The sequence below is a fragment of the Macaca thibetana genome, chromosome 10 (genome assembly GCF_024542745.1).
Source record: "Macaca thibetana thibetana isolate TM-01 chromosome 10, ASM2454274v1, whole genome shotgun sequence".
In the NCBI taxonomy this organism is placed as follows: Eukaryota; Metazoa; Chordata; class Mammalia; order Primates; family Cercopithecidae; genus Macaca; species Macaca thibetana.
Window position 1 is genome coordinate 36035418 of NC_065587.1, and position 21372 is coordinate 36056789.

Genomic DNA, 21372 nt, shown 5'->3' on the forward strand with positions numbered 1-21372 from the left:
TCATGAGTAGCTGGGACTGTGGGCGTGCGCCACCATGCCTGGCTGATTTTTAAAAATGTTTTTTGTAGAGATGTAGATCTCACTGTGTTTCCCAGGCCAGTCTCAAACTCCTGGCCTGGGCCTCCCATGGTGCTGGGATCCCAGGTGTGAGCCACTGCCTGGCTCACACTGAACTTTTAACGCAGCCACTCTGGCAGGGTGTCCTTGCGTCTCTGCCTTTGCTCCTTGTCCTGATGGGGAGGGACTCACAGCTGAGGCCGGCAGCAACGCTGCTCCTCCCCATGGGCGTGGCGCGTGGGGCGTGGGGTGTGGCTGCAGCCTGTCCTGTTATCATCCAGATGTGGGTGTTTGGGTGTCAGGCTCAGGGCTGAGGCTCTCCTGCAGGTGTCTTTTTAGCTCATGGGTGTGTGTGCTTTTGGCAAGCACCTGGGGGCGTTTTTAGGTTACGAGGTGCGCTGGCTCTAGTAATAAATTACCAGACTTAGTGTCAGAGCAATGCAGGTTTTGTCTCATGGTTTTCTGAAGTCCAAAGCAGCTGGCAGGGCTGGATCCCCTGGAGCTCAGGGGAGTCTGTAGGCCTCTTCCAGCTTCTGGAAGCCACAGCATCCTTGGCTCATGGCCCCACATCATTCCTGCCCCTTCCCATCCTCACTTCTGTCACCCCCCTGCCTCCTTCTCTTCTGACAGGGACCCTGGCGGGTCTGTTGAGGGCCCACATGGCTCATCCAGGACTCATCGTCGTGAGATCCTGAACTGAATCAGGTCTGCAGAGTCCCTTCTGCCACAAGGTGGTAAAGCCACAGCTCAGGGGTTGCAGCCTGGGCGTCTCTGCCGGGGCCTCATGGGCTCACCACTGGGGGTTTGCATACGGTAGCTGGGGATTTTGATGAAAATCGCCTCTTTTCTTTTTTTTTTTTTTTTTTTTTTTTTTTTTTGAGTGTCTCGCTCTGTCGCCCAGGCTGGAGTGCAGTGGCGTGATCTCGGCTCACTGCAACCTCCGCCTCCCGGGTTCACGCCATTCTCCTGCCTCAGCCTCCCAAGTAGCTGGGACTACAGGCGCCTGCTACCACACCTGGCTAATTTTTCATACTTTTAGTAGAGACAGGGTTTCACCATGTTATTCAGACTGGTTTCTAACTCCTGACCTCAGGTGGTCCACCTGCCTCGGCCTCCCAAAGTGCTGGGATTACAGGCGTGAACCACCAGGCCGGACCCTTTTTTCTATTTTTTTGAGGTGTGATATATTACATACACTAAACTACACAGATTTCAGGTGTACAGTTTGGATAGTTTCTTGTTTTTACTTGTAACACTGTATTGGGAAAATATTCATGCTCAGAGAAAAGTTGAAAAAATGAAATGGTGAAGATGCCTGCTGCCTAGATCCCCCAGTTAACATTTCGCTGTGTTTGCTTTGTTATATATTTGTCCATCTAATCACTAAAAACTCTTCTTATTTTTCAGTGCATTTCATTGCAGGCCGAGGCGTCAGGATACTTCATCCCAAAACACGTCAGCGCTCCACACCTTTCCATTTCTCAGTTAAATTCTCTTCACTCTGACGGGTGCCAATCGCAAGTGCATCTTTTCGTTTTCTTTTTTTTTTTTTAGAGACAGGGACTCGCATTCCTGGGCTGTGATGATCCTCCCGCCTCAGTTTCCCGAGCAGCTGGGAGTGTAGTTCGGTACCACAGAGCCTAACTTCAAATGTACTTTTTGAGAAGTTGTGGTTTTTAAATTTGAGACAGGGTGATGCCCAGGCTGGAGTGCAGTGGTGCGATCTCAGCTCACGGCAGCCTCAACCTCCTTGGCTCAAGTGATCCTTCTACCTCAGCCTCCTGAGTAGCTGTGACTACAGGTGCACAGCACCACGCCTGGCTAATTTTTGTATTTTTTGTAGACATGGGGTTTCACTGTGTTGCCCAGGTTGGTCTTGAACTCCTGGACTCAAGTGACCCACCCGCCTTGGCCTCCCACAGTGCTGGGGATTACAGGCGTGAACCACCGTCCCCAGCCCGAGAAGTTTTGATAAATGCATGTACCCAAACCCTCCAAAGTGCAGCACATTCTCCCAGGGCCTCTGTCAGGCCTCCAGCTGGCTTTTGGGTGAGGCTCCTTTCTTGCATCAGTGTATTTGGGCCTACCCATGCTGCTGCATCTGTCTGCACTTCTTACCTTTTTCATTGTGGCAGCTGGATCACCTGAGGTCAGGAGTTCGAGACCAGCCTGACCAACATGGTGAAACCCTGTCTTTACCTTTTTCACTGTGGTGAGACTGTCTGTAAAAACAAAAACAAAAACAAACAAAAACAGCGTTAACCATTATGGTTCAATTTGGTTCAATTCTGAGACTCCTCTTCATGGTTTTTTGTTTGTTTGTTTTGAGATGGAGTCTCTCACTCTTGTTGCCCAGGCTGGAGTGCAATGGTACGACGACAGCTCACTGCAGCCTCCACCTTCCGGGTTCAAGCGATTCTCCTGCCTCAGCCTCCCGAGTACCTGGGATTACAGTCACCCAGAACCACACCTGGCTGATTTTTTTGTATTTTTAGTAGAGACGGGGTTTTACCACGTTGGCTGGGCTGGTCTCGAACTCCTGATCTCAGGTGATCCGCCCGCCTTGGCCTCCCGAAGTGCTAGGATGACAGACGTGAGCCACCGCGCCCAGCTTCTCTGTGGTCTTTTTTTTTTTTTTTTTTCCTGAGACGGAGTCTCGCTCTGTCGCCCAGGCTGGAGTGCAGTGGCCGGATCTCAGTTCGCTGCCAGCTCCGCCTCCCGGGTTCACGCCATTCTCCTGCCTCAGCCTCCCGAGTAGCTGGGACTACAGGCGCCTGCCACATCGCCCGGCTAGTTTTTTGTATTTTTAGTAGAGATGGGGTTTCACCGTGTTAGCCAGGATGGTCTCGATCTCCTGAGCTCGTGATCCACCCGTCTCGGCCTCCCAAAGTGCTGGGATTACAGGCTTGAGCCACCGCGCCCGGCCTCTCTGTGGTCTTTAATTTGCATTTCTTTGATGGTTGATGATGCCATTCATAGATCTTTTTTGGTAAAGTGTCTGTCCGGGTCTTTCTGCCATGTTTCGATTGGGCTGTCCTCGTGGCGGCCGTGAGGCGCCGGCCGAGTGAGTGTCGTGGCTCAGCTCGTGGTCATGAGCATCGGGCGCCTGCTCTGCATCTGGGTCCCTGCTTTGGGGAAGTGTCTGTTCAGATCTTCTGCCCGTCTTTTATTACCCAGCGGTGAGAGTTCCTAGGTGTTCTTGTTCCAAGTCCTTCATCAAGTATGTGCTTTGCAAATATTTTCTCTTGGCCTTTGGCTCCTTTTTTCTTTCTTTCTTTCTTTTTTTTTTTTTTGAGGCAGAGTCTTGCTCTGTCACCCAGGCTGGAGTGCAGTGGCATGATCTTGGCTCACTGCAAACTCCACCTCCCGGGTTCAAGCAATTCTCCTGCCTCAGCCTCCCGAGTAGCTGGGATTACAGGTGCCCACCACCGCACCCAGCTAATTTTTGTATTTTTTTTTTTTTTAGTAGACATGGAGTTTCACCATGTTGGTCAGGCTGGTCTTGAACTCCTGACCTCATGATCCACCTGCCTCAACCTCCCAAAGTGCTGGGATTACAGGCGTGAGACACCACACCCAGCCAAAACCCAACTTTTAGCATGGGAGAGTTCTTTCTGCTTATCCTGATTTCTTTTATGTGTTTTTCACCTTAATTTGTTACAATAATTTATATTTAAAATTTGGCTTTAAAATTGGGTGATTTTGGCTGGGCGCGGTGGCTTATGCCTGTAATCCCAGCACTTTGGGAGTCTGAGGTGGGCGGATCACCTGAGGTTGGGAGTTTGAGACCAGCCTGACGAATGTAGTGAAACCCCGTCTCTGCTAAAAATACAAAAAATTAGCCGGGCGTGTTGGCGAGTGCCTGTAATTCCAGCACTTTGGGAGGCCGAGGCGGGCCCATCACAAGGTCAGGAGGTCGAGACCATCCTGGCTGACACGGTGAAACCCCGTCTCTACTAAAAATACAGAAAGAGGCCGGGCGCGGTGGCTCAAGCTTGTAATCCCAGCACTTTGGGAGGCCAAGACAGGCGGATCAAGACAGGCGGATCACGAGGTCAGGAGATTGAGACCATCCTGGGTAACACGGTGAAACCCCGTCTCTACTAAAAAATACAAAAAACTAGCCGGGCAAGGTGGCGGGCGCCTGTAGTCCCAGCTACTCAGGAGGCTGAGGCAGGAGAATAGCGTGAACCCGGGAGGCGGAGCTTGCAGTGAGCTGAGATCCGGCCACTGCACTCCAGCCTGGGCGACAGAGCGAGACTCCCTCTCCAAAAAAAAAAAAAAAATACAGAAAGAAATTAGCCCAGTGTAGTGGTGGGCGCCTGTAGTACCAGCTACTCGGGAGGCTGAGGCAGGAGAATGGTATGAACCTGGGAGGCGGAGGTTGTAGTGAGCCGAGATCGTGCCACTAAACTCCAGCCTGGGCGACAAGAGCAAAACTCTGTCTCAAAATCAATAAATAAAATAAAATAAAATTGGGTGATTTTTATTTGAAGCCTCTTATGAGCTGAATGTGCACCCCCCACACTCGTGTGTCGGAGCCCCAGCCCCTGTGTGGCTGCGTGTGGGGAGGGCCTTGGAGGAAGTGATAAGGTGGTCACAGCCAGGCCCTGATCCCTGAACACGCTCGTGAGAATATCGCACCCACCACCCACTCTGCTCCCAGACTCCAGGGAGGGGCCCCGAGGGCTCACCTGCCACCGTCTGCAGGTCAGGAGGGGCCTCACCAGACACCAGGTCTGCTGGGACCTTGACCCTCGGACTTCCCAGTCTCCAGAGTGTGAGGAAACTAATTTTCGTTGTTGAGCCGCCCTGCCTGTGGTGTTCTGTCATGGCAACCCAAGCTAAGACAAAGCCTTAACGTGAGTTTGGATATAACCTGTACATTTAGTTCTAGAAATGCACAATTCATATGATGTATCATTGAGGGATTTGCAAAAAAATATAAAAAGGAGTCTAGTTTGGAAAAATAGAGTAGAGTCTGGAAAAATATCCTTTAAAGGCCTCCAGAAGAAGTCATAGGTAGCTCGATGGTCCGAATGTCACCATCCCCGGAGACTCCCACCCGCTCCTGCCAGGCTGGACTCACCCCATGTGCTGCCTGAGTGGGGGCCCTGTGCACCTGCCACACCCAGCTCTCAGCTGCTGGACCTCACAGCACCACCCTGAGTGGCGTCTGTGAGCGACGTGTACGTGTTTGTTCCAGGGGTGTTTGCAGACGTCACCTCTGCCCCTGCTCCAAGTTCCCCCTGCCTCATGCCCCTGTGTTTCTGTGGTTCTGATCCCGATTCCTGTCAAGGACCACGATGGAAAATCCATTCTCTTGCTGTGGGAAAATATCTGCAAGTCATCATTGCTCAGCATGTTCTGGGGAGTTTTGAGGCCCTACATATAGCCCCGCAGGAGGGAGGCTCCTCCATGAAGCCCTGGCTGGCCGGAGCTGACGCTCAGAGGAATATGTTGAATCCGTGACTCAAGTCGTCACCTGTTGTTGTTGTTGTGGTTGTTAAGTAGAAGCTTTGTTGAGAGATGATTCACGCACCATTCACCCGTTTAAAGTTTGCAGTTCAGGGGTTTTTGGTATATTCACAGTGTCGTGCAGGGATCAGCACAATCCATTTAGAACATTTTCCTCAGCTCCAAGGGAAACCCTGCCTCACTTAGCCCTCACCTGAGACCCCTCCCCAGCCCCTTTTTGCAGCCATAAATCTACTTTGTGTCTCTCTTGATTTGCCTGTTCTGGATATTTAATGGAAATGAAATGGTGTGTGGCCTTCTGTGTCTGGCTTTGTTCACTCAGCAGTTTTCAAGGCTCCTCTGCGTGGTTCTGTCTGGCTTCGTCCGATGTGCATGTTTTCAAGGCTCCTCTGTGTAGTGGCCTGTGTCTGTTCTTCAAGCCTTTTCATGGCCACATAATATTCCACTGTGGGAATGGACCGTGTTATGTTTATCCATTCATTCATCGATGGACTTGTCAACTGTTCCACCTTTTGCCTGTTATGAATAAAGTGCTAGGTGCATCCTGTACAAGGTTTTCTGTGGGCTTTTGTGTCTTCATTTCTCGTGGGTATCCGCATGCCTACACGTGGAACTGCTGGGCCACGTGGTGATTCCTGTACGTGACGTTGTGAGGACCTGCCGACCTGCTCCCCAGGAAGGGTACTGTGTTGCACTCTTACCAGCAAGGTTCCAGGGTTCTAATTTCTTCCCATCCTTGCCAATATTATCTGACCTTTTTTTTTTTTTTTTTTTTTTTTTTTTTTTTGAGATAGGGTCTTACTCTGTCTCCCAAGCTGGAGCACGGTGGCTAGATCACAGCACACCACAGTCTCAACCTCACAGGCTCAAGTGTTCCTCCCACCTCTCAGCCTCCTGAGTAGCTGGGACCACAGGCACGAGCCACCACACTCAGCCAATTTTGTTTTAATTTAATTTTTTGTCCTGCTGTGTTGCCCAGGCTGGTCTTGAACGCCTGTTCTCAAGAGATCTTCCCATCTTAGCCTCCCAAAATATTGGGACTACAGGCGTGAGCCACGGTGTCTGGCCTGACTTTTTATTTCCAGCCATCCCAGTGGGTGTGTGATGGAATCGTGGCGTGTGGTGGAATCATGGCGTGTAGTGGAATCGTGGTGTGTGGTAGACTCGTGTTGTGTTTTGCATTTCCCTAGTGATGAGTGATGTTGAGCATCTCTTCATGTGCATCTTGGCCATTTATACGTCGTCTTTGGACAAATGTCTAGTAAGATTTTTTGTCCATTTTTATATTGAGTAACAGTATTAATCTTTTTATTATCAGATATATAGGTTGCAAATTTTTTTTTTTTGAGACAGAATCTTGTTCTGTTGCCGAGGCTGGAGTGCAGTGGCATGATCTGAGCTCATTGCAACCTCCGCCTCCTGGGTTCAAGCGATTCTCCTGCTTCAACCTACTGAGTAGCTGGGATTACAGGCATGCACCACCACGCCTGTCTAATTTTTGTATTTTTAGTAGAGGGGTTTCACCAAGTTGGTCTCAAACTCCCGACCTCAGGTGATCTGCCCGCCTCGGCCTCCCACAGTGCTGGGATTACAGGCGTGAGCCGCCACACTCGGCCTGAAGCGCAGACATTTTAATTTTGATGAGTCCAACTTATTTTGTTGCTTGTGCTTTTGGTTTTGTATTTAAGAACCTATTGCCAAATCTGAGATCATGCAGATTTTCTTCTAAGAATTTTATAGATTTAGTTCTAACGTCATTGATTCATTTTGAGCCTCTCCTTGTCTTTGAGAGATGGAAATACTGCCGCCCCAGAAGCCTCTGACTCTCAGGCCCTCAGCCCTGGAACCGGGCCTGGAAACAGGTCTGCAGCCCCTCATCCAGGGAGGGCAACCCCCGTTTTTCTGAGTTGAGCCATCCTCCACCACCGCCATGGGGCCTGGGTTGGCATGAAAGGCTGGGCTCGGCGGAGGCTGTTGCATTGCTGGGGCAGGTGCCCGGCCCCCAGGGTGGGCTGGGCTCGATGCTGCTCTGTAGCTCAGGCTACATTTACGTCGTAAATTTGTCGCCTGTCCCACTTGGAGAGTCTGGGAACGACCCATGTGTCTTCTGACGTGTGTCCCTCTGTCCCCAGATGCGGACCTGTCCGTCACCGAAGCCAGCAGCTCTGACAGCCGAGGAGAGAGGGCCGAGCTCTATGCACAGGTGGAGGAGGGTCTCCTGGGAGGAGAAGCCAGCTATCTGGGCCCTCCCCTCACCCCGGAGAAGGACGACGCCCTGCACCAGGCCACCGCGGTGGCCAACCTGCGCGCCGCACTCATGAGTAAGAACAGCCTGCTGTCGCTCAAGGCCGACGTGCTGGGGGATGACGGTTCCCTGCTGTTCGAGTACCTGCCCAGAGGGGCCCACTCGCTGTCCCGTAAGTGCAGGCCCTGGGGGCCGCTTGGCTTTGGTGTGGTTTCGAAGGCTGAGAGTTGCAGGTCCTGGGCCAGGATGAGATGAGGCTGAGGGTCTGTCCCTGCGGCTCGGCCGCCTGCCGGCCTCCCTCTTCCGGGAGGTGGTGGGGCGGCGTCGCAGCCAGGACGGGCCTCTCGGGTCCACGGGGAGCTGGCTCTAGAGTGAGGAGGGAATGGACGCGGCTGTGAGGGCGGCGCGGCGCGGCGGGCGGGGGAGTAGCCGAGTGCTCGCTGGAATGTTTCTCACCCGAGTCGCTGGGCCGAATGGGGGAGCCCGCCCGGGTTGCGCAGGCTCGGCGCGGGGGCCGGGGGTCTTTGTGCTCCAGAGACGGGCTCAGGCGCCCCCTGCCGGCCGCTCTGTGCTGAGGCTCGTTTCACGCACGGGAAATGGGGACGGCGATTGCACTTGGGGGCCTCACCTTGTGTTGCCTTCGCTGGGTAATGCTGGTGGCGTGTGACTTTTAAAGATGCGTCGGGGGTGGCCGGGCGCGGTGGCTCAAGCCTGTAATCCCAGCACTTTGGGAGGCCGAGGCGGGCGGATCACGAGGTCAGGAGATCGAGACCATCCTGGCTAACACGGTGAAACCCCGTCTCTACTAAAAAATACAAAAAACTAGCCGGGCGGGGTGGCGGGCGCCTGTGGTCCCAGCTGCTGGGGAGGCTGAGGCAGGAGAATGGCGTGAACCCGGGAGGCGGAGCCTGCAGTGAGCTGGGATCCGGCCACTGCACTCCAGCCTGGGCGGCAGAGCGAGACTCCGTCTCAAAAAAAAAAAAAAAAAAAGATGCGTCGGGTGTTGTGTTTAAAACGTAAACGTCCCCTGCCGAATCCAACCGACGACGCCGCTGCTGAGATGTGGCCAGAGGTTCAGTCCCTGCTGCGTGCGGGGCTCGCCCCGGACTGACCGACTTCCTGACAAGACGCGGGCGCCCGGCTTTAAGAGTTTAAAAAAAAAAAAAAAAAAAAAAGCAAAGGGGCCGGGCGCGGTGGCTCACGCCTGTAATCCCAGCACTTTGGGAGGCCGAGGCGGGCGGATCACGAGGTCAGGAGATCGAGACCATCCTGGCTAACACGGTGAAACCCCGTCTCTACTAAAAATACGAAAAACTAGCCGGGCGAGGTGGCGGCGCCTGTGGTCCCAGCTCCTCGGGAAGCTGAGGCAGGAGAATGGCGGGAACCCGGGAGGCGGAGCTTGCAGTGAGCTGAGATCGCGCCACTCACTCCAGGCTGGGTAACAGAGCCAGACTCCGTCTCAAAAAAACAAAAAAAAAAACAAAAAAAACCCACGAGAAACCCACCGCAGCCAGCCCCCAGCCAGCTGCCTTCTGGTCTTGTGCTCACGTGAGGCCCCTGGGCAAGGCCCGGTGCTGGCACCTAGTGCATAGTTGGTGCTCAGCGTGCGACTGAGAGTGAGTGAGGTGCGTCCCGTTTCTCTCCAGGGGAGGAGGCAGCGAGTTCGGAGTGTGAGAGGCTCCCACCTCCGTGGCTGGCGTCCAGGCGTGATGAGTGGTGTGGACCCATTGTTTCCTAAGTATTGAGTGAAGCTAAGGAAACGTGCCAGCCGTCCTTGATGCTGGGATTTGGGAAGTGTCTGTTTCTTTACGCTGCTCTAAAAAACAGTATTTTTACAACTTTGTTTCCATGAGCACTAAAATATCCTTTCGAATTTTCGCGTTGGTGTGAGCACTGATGCCAACTGTTTGTGGGTAATAAAGACTACATGTGGAAAGTGGTGTTCACCTTCCCTTTATTCTGCGTACTCAGCAAGGAGCTGCGGGCCGAGGGGTCTTGGCCCTGAAAGTGAGGCCCAGGGCTGAGCGCTGCACAGATGGACAAGCTGCGGGCTGGGCTTTCGCAGACGTCCTGAGGCCGCACTTCCCACATCTGAAAAACAGGGCTGGGGGGTGCTACTTACACAGCTGTTGTGAATTCAAACAAAATACTGTTTCTAAAATATCGAACACAGTGCAGGCAGAGCGTTTGTGATTTATGCTCCAAAATGTTGGCCCCGTCCCCTCTCGAATGCAAAAGTGTACTTGTTAGCAGAAATGGTTGGATTTGACCAAACCCTGGGGTACTGGGACCTTTCCAGGAAGCGGTGACAGGGCATGTAGGCATCCTGCAGCCGGCCAGATGGAGTGCTGGACACATTTCGTGGGCATCAGGAGGGACAGGCTGGGTGCGGCCAGCGGCGTGTGCCCGTGGGTGTGGTCGGAGGGGGATCCCGGGCCTCCCTTACCGCCCTCCCCTCTGACCACCTTTTCACATGGGGGGCTTGGGTGCTGTTTCCTCTGGATGCTCTCAGACCGTCGTATACACTCAGGGCAGGGACCCCGACACACCCAGTTCCTGAGCGGCACTGCAGGTACGGCTGGTGCGTCTTGGTCATTCAGAATGACTGTGGGAGCCTGGGCAACGTGGCGAAACCCCGTCCTTACAAGAAATTAGCCAAGCATGATGGCGCCTGTGCTATGGTTTCAGCTACTCAGGAGGCTGAGATGGAAGGATTGCTTGAGCCCAGGAGGTCGAGGCTGCAGTGAGCCGTGATTGCATCACTGCCCTCCAGCCTGGGCCACAGAGTGAGACCCTGTCTTTAAAAAAAAAAGCTGTTAGACTTGGGGGAAGTGATTTGTTTGTGCTTTTTCTACTGTTTCTGCGTCTTGACAGCCTTCCCTGGGTGTGGCTTCGTCCATGAAACCTTTGTTGGTTTGTGTGTGTGCAGCAGATGGGGCCGGAGGGCACGGCTTCCCCCCAGACGTCCATTTCACCCGCGGCAGCTGGGCCATGGCCCCCGGTGCCAGTGTCTGACCTTGGGGAACACACACCCCAGCTCGGCCTCTGCGGCCCTGGCAGTTTCTCCCCTTCCTCCTCAGGGCCTTTCTGTTCTGGGCCCCTCCTTTCAGGAAGGGAGCCCCTGAGCGCGTGGGGGGGAATGGCCGCGGAGCCCGAGGCTGGGACCTTGAATGGTTCTGGCTTCTTCCCAGGGCCTCTCCCTGCAGTGAGAGTGCTGTGTCCTCTGCATCCTGAGTGTGTCCTAAATCCTGGAGGTGGGGTGAGGGCACACCCGGCACTCCTGGGTGTGTTTGTGTGTGGGTGCATGCATTTTTTTTTTTTTTTTTTTTTTTTTTAGAGACAGGGTCTCACTCTCTCGCTGCGGCTGGAGTGCAGTGGCACTATCTCGACTTGCTGCAGCCTCTGCCTCCCGGGCTCCAGCAGTTCTCCTACCTCAGTCTCCCAAGTAGCTGGGACTACAGGTGGGTGCCCCCACACCCCACTAATTTTTATATTTTTAGTAGAGACGGGGCTTCACCGTGTTGGCCAGGCTGGTCTCGAACCCCTGAGCTCAGGCGATCTGCCCACCTCAGCCTCCCAAAGTGATGGGATTACAGGCGTGAGCCACCGCACCTGGTCCCATCTCACTCGATTTTTAGTACAGCTGTGACTAATTCCAGGTGAAGTTGGCTGGTGGGTCTTTTGTTATTTCTCAAGTTCTAGCCTCCTTTTTAATATTCTAAATTTTCCATCTCTCTTGTAAGAATTTGCCCTTTTGGGCCAGGTGTGATGGTTCACACCTGTAATCCCAGCACTTTGGGAGGCTGAGGCAGGTGGATCATGTGAGGTCAGGAGTTTGAGACCAGCCTGGCCAACATAGCGAAACCCTGTCTTTACTAAAAATACAAAAAATTACCCAGGTGTGGTGACAGGCACCTGTAATCCCAGCTACTTGGGAGGCTGAGGCAGGAGAATCGCTTGAACCCAGAAGGAGGAGGTTGCAGTGAGCTGAGGTCACGCCATTGAGCTCCAACCTGGGCAACAGGACCAAAACTCAGTCGGGGCGGGGCGGGGGGGAGAATTTTCCCTTTTGTTTTCTGTAAATACGGTTTAGAAGTTGTCAGCATCCTTTGCTTGTCGGGCTGTGAACTGGATGACCCAGACGCCTGCCCAGCAGACAGAGAGGCCCTAGAACTCGGCAGGGGACAGGTTATTTTAAAACGTAATTTTCTGGCATCCTGCGTGGCTCCTCCCTGTTTCCATCATGCACTGAGGTAAATAATAGAAATACTTAGAAAAAAACTTGGATTTTCCAAAGTTCTGTGGTCCTCCCTCATTGTCATAGGCATTCGGTCCCCGACAGGTGGTCCCACAGAATCCTCGCGGAAGTAAACCATGGACACTGGCGCCTGCGTCCAGGGAAGCCTCAGCCGAGGCGCCTCCGTGTGATTTGAACGTGAGGTCCAGGGGCCTGGCCTCTGTGGGGGCTGCCATGGGGGCTGCCGTGGAGGAGGAACTCCTCAGAGTTCATGGCGCAGCCCCGCTCACTGGTACCTGGGTGGACACCGATCGGGGGAGAGAACTGAACTTCGGGGTCTGACACCGTCTGTTGATCTGACGCGTTTAACACATGGACTTCTAATTCTCTCAACACCGTGCGGGAGCAGCAGGCCCGGCGGGACCCCATCGCACCCCTCTCTCCCTCCCCGCCTTCTGGAGGGGCATGGACGCAGAGCCGTGTCCTCCCATTGCTGAATGTGGGGGTGACTGTGGGGTCGGCGAGAGGGGGCAGCTCACTGTGGCTTGTGGCGTGGCCCCCCTATCCTGTAGCTCTGGAAATTCGACCCTGAGCCCCGGGGGCCGCCTGCTCCTCTCCTCTGCTCCATCAGAAGAGAAAAGACAAGAGCGGCCTTGGCTGGGCGAGGGCCCCCGGTACCCTGCCCTCAGAGCGGAGGGAATGCAGCTTCAAGTCAGGAGAGCTCCGAAGAGGGCCTGGGAGGGCAAGTGGCCCCTGCTGTGGTCCTAGGGGCCCCTGCTGTGGTTCTAGGGGTGTGGCTGCTCTGCCAGGCGTGGCTGGTCCTGACTTGCGACCTCCTCGTGACGTGGCCCCTGCTGTGGTTCTAGGGGCGTGGCTGCTGTGCTGGGCATGGCCGGTCCTGACTTGCGACCTCCTCTGTGTGCTGGTTGCAGGCGATGAGCATTTCCAGGGCTGGGCCTCTTGTTAGCGTGGTCTCTAGGGTGTCCCGTCGAACGCATCTCCCAGTGGCCTGGCGTGCTGTGCAGGAAACAGGGAGACACGGCGGTCCTCACTGTGTATCCACTGCAGCTTTGTGGCGTGGGGTGCTGGGGTGGGGATCCCACCACCTGCCCGGTTCTCCTCATCATGAATGCACCGTGGTTGAACAAATACAGCCCGGCCATGGCAATTTTGCACAAGAATGGGATGGTGGTCACAGATTTCTGAATTTAGAGAACCATTAAATATGCAGGCAGCAGGCACAGAGCAGCCGACACTCAGAGGGCCTTTGGGGATGGTTCTGGAACATTCTAGAAAAACTGAACTAGTTTCCTTGGATTTGTAGGACCAATAACCTTGGCTTGGCTGTTAAATTAAACAGATGGCAGTTTCGTTAGTAGACCACCAATCTCTGACATCCCTTTCAGGGGACTTGCTGTACTTCTCATTTGATTCCGTTGAACTTTGCTCTGCTTACTTTTATTCCTTTTTCAGCATTTCAGCAGTAGGCTGGCCTCCTCCCTGTTAATAGTCATTGTTCACCCAGTAGAAACCATGAAAAGTGTCATTTAGGCTGTCATCAGAACATGGCTGCCCACAAGTTGTGCTGGGCTGGCGCTGACCTGGGGCCTTGAGGTGTGCGCTGCCTTCATGTCTGCAAACAGTACAAAGATGCCGACTTCACACAGACAAGAAGAGGATGTGCCGCTGGCTGGCCGACGGCCGGGGACAGGAGGCTGTGAGCCCCACATCAGCCGTGCCTGGAAATGTGGGACGCGGCCTGTGGAGTGTTGCCGGTGTAACCCCCCTCACTCTTTTAAAGAGTCAAGGATTCTAGGGACAGCCATGGCGGTGCGGTCCCGCCTCCCGTGAAGCTCATCCCAGCTCCCTGCAGTCCCCTCCTGGGGGCACTGATTCCAGCCGGCTAGTTACTGGAGAAGGTGGCTGAGCCCAGGCATCAGGAGGCGTTTTGCAGAGAACAGTCTCAGCTTGTCTTTGTTTTGGTTGTGGTTTAAAGGCTGTTTCCCTCTGGTATTTAGAGGATGAATCGAGAACTTTACCTTGGTTCTGGATCGAGACTGGAATCGTGAACAGTTACCGACCAAAGGGATTTGGTGGACGTGCATTTTCAGGCAGCCCAGGCCGGCGCGCCTCGGTGTTCTCATCAGGAGAGCATTTCTGCAGTCCAGACGTGTTCACACTCCGACTCCGTCCACCAAAACCCTCTGTTGGAATCACTTGGCTCCCAGGAGAGAGACCCACCCTGGAGAAGTCACGGGTGGAGACCCCAGACATTCGGGGTCGGCCAGCTGATCAAAGCACTTGAACACCTGCCTCCAGCGAGACCCCCGGGTCATCACCGGGCTCGCACCGCATACCGGGAAGATCATCGGTGCTTCTGGAACTCTCTAGAACCCAGCGGCTGGTACGCGTTCCCGTGGGTGAGACTCCTCCTTTCCTGTGTTCCCAGGGCCTGGGTCCCTTTGAGGGTCACTGATGGCAGAGCAGAAGCCCCTCCAGCCTCCACCCTCCACCCTCAGAGCCACAGGATGGGCTCTGGGGAACCGCCAGACCCAGCCCAGGGAGCCGGCGCTGCCTCCCCCAGCTCAGGTAAGACACCAGGGTGGCCAGCTTTGTCTGGGGCAGCTGGGCCAAACACTGGGGGCGCGGTGACCCTGACACCCATGTGCTCGTGGCCACGACCCAGATGAGCCTGGGCACCTCCAAGGAGGCTCTTTGGTGGCACCTGCTCTCCATGTGCCCTTCTCTCCCACCCTCAACTCACCCAGGTACAGAGAAAACCCATTTTAGGTCAGCCGAGTTGTTCTCTTTTGCAGTAGTAATTGTTCCACTCCCATAGCAACAGGTTGCATGAAGTTGAATTGGTTTTTATATTTTGAGCAATTTTTTTTTCCCCTATCGTAAAGACATTCAATTCATGTCGCAGTGGGCTGGAAACATCAGTTTCTAGAGCTCAGTGGTGGTGGCCGGTCCCTTCCAGGCCTGGTCACTGCCTATTTCTGGCCAAGCCCCGACTCAGAGGCCACTGCCCCAGCCGGAGCCGTGCAGAGCCCTGGTGGAAGGTGTTCTCCTTCCTGTGCCTGAAGTCGCAGGGTCTCTTCTGTAAAGAAAGGGCCATGGGGCGTGTTTGCCTCCTTGGAGAAAAAAAATTCTTTTTTTTTTTTTTTTTTTTTGAGACGGAGTCTCGCTCTGTCCCCCAGGTTGGAGTGCAGTGGCACGATCTCGGCTCACTGCAAGCTCCGCCTCCCGGGTTCACGCCATTCTCCTGCCTCGGCCTCCTGAGTAGCTGGGACTACAGGCGCCCGCCACCTCGCCCGGCTAGTTTTTTGTATTTTTAGTAGAGATGGGGTTTCACCGTGGTCTCGATCTCCTGACCTTGTGATCCGCCCGCCCCGGCCTCCCAAAGTGCTGGGATTACAGGCGTGAGCCACTGCGCCCAGCTGAAAAAAAATTCTTTAACAAGAGCTCAACCCACTTTTTTTTTTTTCTTTTTTGAGATGGAGTCTGGCTTTGTCGCCCAGGCTGGAGTGCAGTGGCGCGATCTTGGCTCACTGCAAGCTCCACCTCTGGGATTCAAGCGATTCTTTTACCTCAGCCTCCCAAGTAGCTGGGACTACAGGTGCCCCGCCGCCACGCCCAGCTAATTTTTTGTATTTTTAGTAGAGACAGGGTTTCACCATGTTACCCAGGATGGTGTTGATCTCCTGACCCCATGATCCGCCCACCTCGGCCTCCCAAATTGCTGGGATGACAGGCATGAGCTGCCTCAGCCTCTCACAGTGCTAGGATCACAGGCGTGAGCCTCCTCGGCCTCCCAAAGTGGTGCCTGGCCTCAACCACACATTTTGGATTTTGAAATTAATTGCTATTGCTACACGAGTCATTTCTCACAGGATAGTGTTGGTGGTGGGCGTTAATGTTTTGTTAATGCATATTTTTTTTAGTGTCTCTTCATTGAGAATTAATTACAGTCTTCCTTTCCAGATGGCTGTTGACAGGCTGTCTTTGTAGCGACTGGACAATGTCCCAGGTGAGTAAGGGTGGCAGAGCATCCACCTAGAAGTCTTGCCGCGTTTATCCCATCCTGACGGTCTGTAACTTGTCTGTCTCTGGTTCTAGATGGACACTTCTCATGGCGTGGAGAGCTGGGCGGAGCAGTCCTCTTCCAGTGTTGGCTCCGCTGGCACCAGGGTGGGTTTCTGCAGGGCCTGTGGCCTGTCCAGGATGCCTGAGGAGTCTTCTTTCAGCCCAGGCCTGGATGGACTTGCCCAGCCCTGGGAGCAGCCAGTGTCAGGACGGCTTGGCCTCGCCTGGAGCTCCTTGGGTGCTGACAGCTTTACCCTGAGGCCAGCTAAGGAGCCCCGTGAAGCAAGTGACAAGCAAAGGCACCTGCTGGAAGTGGTTTGGGACAGAACTGTGGGTGCCTCTGGTCTGTGTGCTGGAGCCAGCGTTTGCATTTGCCTCGATGCTGCAGCCAGGGCTTTGATGACCAGGTCCCGGTGGCCGGCTAGGTGCAGCTGCCCATGCGCGAGAACTCTCAAGTGTGTTGGAGCAGGGGGGAGCTGGGGGACTGCACAGCCGTGTCTGGGAGGGGACGTCTTCGGAGAGCTGTGACCGGGAGCCGGTGTGTGCCTTTCTGTGGTCATTTCTCGAGTCCTCTGCCGGCCGCTGCCAGGTGAAGGCGTCTCCGTGCCCAGCTGGTGGGCAGGTGGGGCAGGTGGACCTCCAGCTTCTGCCTGATGGGGTTCAGATGACCGAGATCCCACGGGATTGCCAACATGTGGGAACGGGGGCTTTCGGGGACAGGAAAACATGCCCCCATCCATGGGAAGTGGAGCCACACAGCTCTAACCCAGCGACTTTCTAGGAAGATCTAAGGACACAGCCTGCCATGGCGTCCTTGGTGGTGTGTGCCTGGCGTGTGCGCGGCGCTCTACGTGTTGGCGTGGAATCACAGGAATGTGCTGCTTTTCAGAAAGAGCGCCCCGCGGTGCCCTCGCCCGTCCTCGTCAGACGAATTAGGTTCAATGTCAGCTTTCTATTCAGAGCAGGTGGTTGTGGACTTGTTGAGCTCCGGGGACCCAGAGCAGCAGGTGGGCTCAGGAGGGAAACAGGCATCCCCCATTCCAGATTCTGGAATCACCAGAAGTGCCATCTGGCAGGGAAAGTGGCGTGTCGGGGGAGCCCACTCCCAGACCAGAGACGTGTCCCGCAATCTGCCCAACAGCCCATCCCCTTTCCGGAAGGTCCCCATCTTCACTCAGCCAGTCTTGTCTGCTGGAGCCTCCCCTAGTTGCTCAAATCTTTATTCCTGAGATGAGTTTCTGAAGATGGAGAAAAGTGAGATTTCTAGCGAGGTTTGGGGCATTTTACCAAAGGTGACTTGCGCTCTGCTGGCGTCTGCGAGAGTCGGGAGAGCAGTCCACACAGGCCGCGCCTTCCGAGCTGCCAGACACCTCTTTATGCAAATGCCTGTTGGAACTGTAATGTCAGTCGTAGAGAAAATGAAGCTTTTCTTTTTTTATTGGTCAAAATGGGATCTCTTGGCCGGGTGTGGTGGCTCATGCCTAAAATCCCAGCACTTTGGGAGGCCGAGGCAGGCGGATCACCTGAGGTGAGGAGTTCAAGGCCAGCCTGGCCAACATGGTGAAACCCTGTCTCGACTAAAAATAGAAAAATTACCCGGGGCTTGGTGGCGGGCGCCTGTAATCCCAACTACTCAAGAGGCTGAGGCAGGAGAATCGCTTGAACCCGGGAGGCAGAGGTTACATTGAGCGGAGATCACGCCACTGCTCTCCAGTCTGGGCAACAGGAGTGAAACTCCCTCTCAAAAAAAAAAAAAGATCTCTCAGCTGTTGGACCTGAGATCATATGTCTCAACCTGGGCACCGTGACAGAAGAAACGTGTGGCATCTGACTGTGAGATTAGTCCACGCCTAGGTTCTGCATTCATGGGTGGGGCACACCCTGCTGCTGTTGAAGCAGAGACATCAGAGGCTGCCCGACGACTTTGCCCTTTGCTCTCCAGGGTGAGCAGCAGGTGGGGCCAGCAGGGAGAGCGTTGTCTTGGGGGATTGATAAGGAGGCCTGGTTGTAGAGATTCTCTCCGCACCATTTTGCTGAAAGAGTTTGGTTAACTTATTGAAAACAATTTAAAAAGCATAGACATGTGCCATAGAACCTAAAAAAAATATGTTCGTGGCAGATAGTAAAATGATAAAGGCTATAAGAACATTTTTAGGATAGATAGCAGTATGACTTTATCCTTACTTCTGACATTCTTTCCCCTGAAACTACACAGACATTGATTCAGCATATAAAGTTTTCAGGCCGGGTGCAGTGGCTCACGCCTGTAATCCCAATACTTTGGGAGGTTGTGGCAGGAGTACTGTTTAAGCCTGAGAGTTCAAGACCAGCCTGGGCAACACAGGGAGACCTTGTCTCTACAAAAAAATTTAAAATTAGCTGAGTGCAGTGCTGTACATGTGTGATCCCAGGTACTCGGAAAGCCAAGGAGGGAGGATCGCTTAGGCACAGGAGGTTGAGGCTGCAGTGAGCCGTGATTTCACCACTGCACTCCAGCTGGGCCACAGAGCAAGACCTTGCCCAAAAAACAAAAACAAAAGCAACACACACAAAGGTGTTTTCAGCACATTCCCTTAAATATTTCTTCTCCTGTTTTGAAATATTATTGCTTAGAGATTAACTTCAAAGAGATTTTTAAAAAATGTATCAGTAAGTAACATTAGTCTTCCTTAAAAAGAGAATTTCAATAATAAAAGCCTGGTTCTTTCTTTAGGTCCCTTCATTGCCACAAAGCTCGCTTCCTGTCTACAAAATTCATTCTGGGTTTCTTGGCATATTCACCGTTTTCACAAAATGTGAATGGCCTCACAGACCTGGGTGCCCATCAGTATAGCAGTCCTGTGTGTCTGTGTGTGTCTGTAGAAATTAAGACCTCTGGTAATCCCAGCACTTTGAGAAGCTGAGGTTGGAGGATCGCTTGAGCCCAGGAGTTCAAGACCAGCCTGGGCAACCTGGTGAAACCTCATTTCTACAGTTACTCTGGAGGCTGAGGTGGAAGGATCACTTGAACCCAGGAGGTCGAGGCTGCAGTGACCCGTGATTGCACCACTTCACTCCAGCTGGGCCAGAGTGAGACCCTGTCTCAAAAAAGAAAAGAACCCCACACACGTAACCCATCCGGGAAGGGGGCCAGTGCAGGTGGGACAAGGCTGTGGTCCTTGAGAGAAGAGAATACAGACGAGCTGCCCTTCACCCCAGCAGTGTTGCTGGCGTATTTCCCAAACCCTGGAACAGGAAGTGGAGCCTGAGCGGACGGCAATGCACGGATACAGAGATTGTCCTTCAGGGTAGCCAGAGGAGCCGGGACTTGGGTAAAATCCCAAAAGGCAAGAAACAAACAGGAGGACCCCAACCTCTGCATACAACTGCCCCCCCACCCCAACCCTCTAAGCCACACACACACACATGCACACAGAGCAACACTGCAAGAACCAAGCAGAACAGCGCTGGGTGGGAGGCTACGCCACACGGCAGCACAGCAGCGATCTCCGTGGTCATGCACGTGAAGACACAGGCTGGAGGCCAAACCCCGGCAAGGTGAAGGAGATCCAGGAAACACCCTGGACTTTCAGGTGAGACCCCAGAGGGACCACATCTCCCGAAGAGGGACCACATCTCCCCGAAGAGGGACCACATCTCCCGAAGAGGGACCACATCTCCCTGAAGAGGGACCGCATCCCCCCGAAGAGGGACCGCATCCCCCTGAAGAGGGACCGCATCCTTCTGAAGAGGGACCGCATCCCCCCGAAGAGGGACCACATCCCCCCGAAGAGGGACCACATCCCCCCGAAGAGGGACCACATCCTTCTGAAGAGGGACCACATCCCCCCGAAGAGGGACCACATCCCCCCAAAGAGGGACCACATCCTTCTGAAGAGGGACCACATCCTTCTGAAGAGGGACCACATCCCCCCGAAGAGGGACCACATCCCCCCGAAGAGGGACCACATCCTCCCGAAGAGGGACCACATCCTCCTGAAGAGGGACCACATCCTTCTGAAGAGGGACCGCATCCCCCCAAAGAGGGACCACATCCTCCTGAAGAGGGACCACATCCTTCTGAAGAGGGACCGCATCCCCCCAAAGAGGGACTACATCATCCTGAAGAGGGACCACATCCCCCCCAAGAGGGACCACATCCTTCTGAAGAGGGACCACATCCCCCCCAAGAGGGACCACATCCTTCTGAAGAGGGACCACATCCCCCGGAAGAGGGACCACATCATCCTGAAGAGGGACCGCATCCCCCCAAAGAGGGACCACATCATCCTGAAGAGGGACCGCATCCCCTCCAGGAGGGACCACATCCTTCTGAAGAGGGACCACATCCCCCCGAAGAGGGACCACATCCTCCTGAAGACCCCCGAAGAGGGACCGCATCCCCCCGAAGAGGGACCACATCCTCCTGAGGAGGGACTGCACCCCGCTGAAGAAGGACCGCATCCTCCTGAAGAGGGACCACATCCCCCTGAAGCTTACTTCCTGCCCTTCACTCATTCCCCAGGAGTAAAACCAAAAACAGAATCAGACCAGTCCTAAAAGTTAAAATGAAGCCTTCATGGGATCAGAGGAATTCTCCAGAATCTACTTAGCAGAGACAAAAGCAAACCACCACCATTATAAAAGACAAACTTAAGTGTCTTTGGAAAAAGATGCCGATGTCTAAAGTGTGGCCTCCTTCTTTGATTTGCCATATCTAGCATCTACTAGGAAATTACAGGGCAGGTTAAATACAAGGGCCAAATGACTAAAACCAGCCAGAAAAAACAGATATTGCAGTTATCAGGCAAGGACTTGAAGACATCTGTAACATATGCAAGAAAATTGAGGAAATGGGGCCGGGCGCGGTGGCTCAAGCCTGTAATCCCAGCACTTTGGGAGGCCGAGACAGGCAGATCACGAGGTCAGGAGATCGAGACCATCCTGGCTAACACAGTGAAACCCCGTCTCCACTAAGAAATACAAAAAACTAGCCGGGCGAGGTGGCGGGCGCCTGTAGTCCCAGCTACTCGGGAGGCTGAGGCTGGAGAATGGCATGAACCTGGGAGGCGGAGCTTGCAGTGAGCTGAGATCCAGCCACTGCACTCCAGCCTGGGCTATAGAGCGAGACTCCGTCTCAAAAAAAAAAAAAAAAAAAAAAAAAAAAAAGAAAATTGAGGAAATGATGGATAAGATAGATTAAAAGATGGGAGACTTTCAAAAGAATTTGAATGTATAAAAAAGAAGTGGGCTGAGAACAGTGGCTCATGCCTATAATCCCAGCACTTCG

General features: G+C 53.8%; 3 protein-coding genes across 29 annotated transcripts in view; 2 read left to right on the forward strand and 1 right to left on the reverse strand.

Annotated features, from left to right (window-relative positions):
- The window catches only part of DNAJC5 (DnaJ heat shock protein family (Hsp40) member C5), a 217063-nt gene that overhangs the window by 167124 nt on the left and 28567 nt on the right, over nucleotides 1-21372 (reverse strand). The window lies entirely within an intron of this gene.
- Nucleotides 1-21372, forward strand: part of STMN3 (stathmin 3) — a 239048-nt gene that overhangs the window by 92472 nt on the left and 125204 nt on the right. The window contains exon 1 of one of the 24 annotated variants that reach the window (XM_050746399.1): nucleotides 16567-16576. The exons of the other annotated variants lie outside the window; for them this stretch is intronic. The gene's annotated coding sequence lies outside the window, so the exon portion shown is untranslated. Of the gene's footprint in view, nucleotides 1-16566; nucleotides 16577-21372 lie in introns of those variants that run through there. 24 annotated transcript variants of the gene reach the window in all.
- ZBTB46 (zinc finger and BTB domain containing 46) overlaps nucleotides 1-21372 on the forward strand; it is a 91837-nt gene that overhangs the window by 49702 nt on the left and 20763 nt on the right. For all 4 annotated transcript variants that reach the window (XM_050746146.1, XM_050746149.1, XM_050746148.1 and 1 more), the window contains exon 3: nucleotides 7668-7952. In XM_050746146.1, the coding sequence (XP_050602103.1) occupies nucleotides 7668-7952 (285 nt within the window). The remainder of the gene's footprint in view (nucleotides 1-7667; nucleotides 7953-21372) is intronic.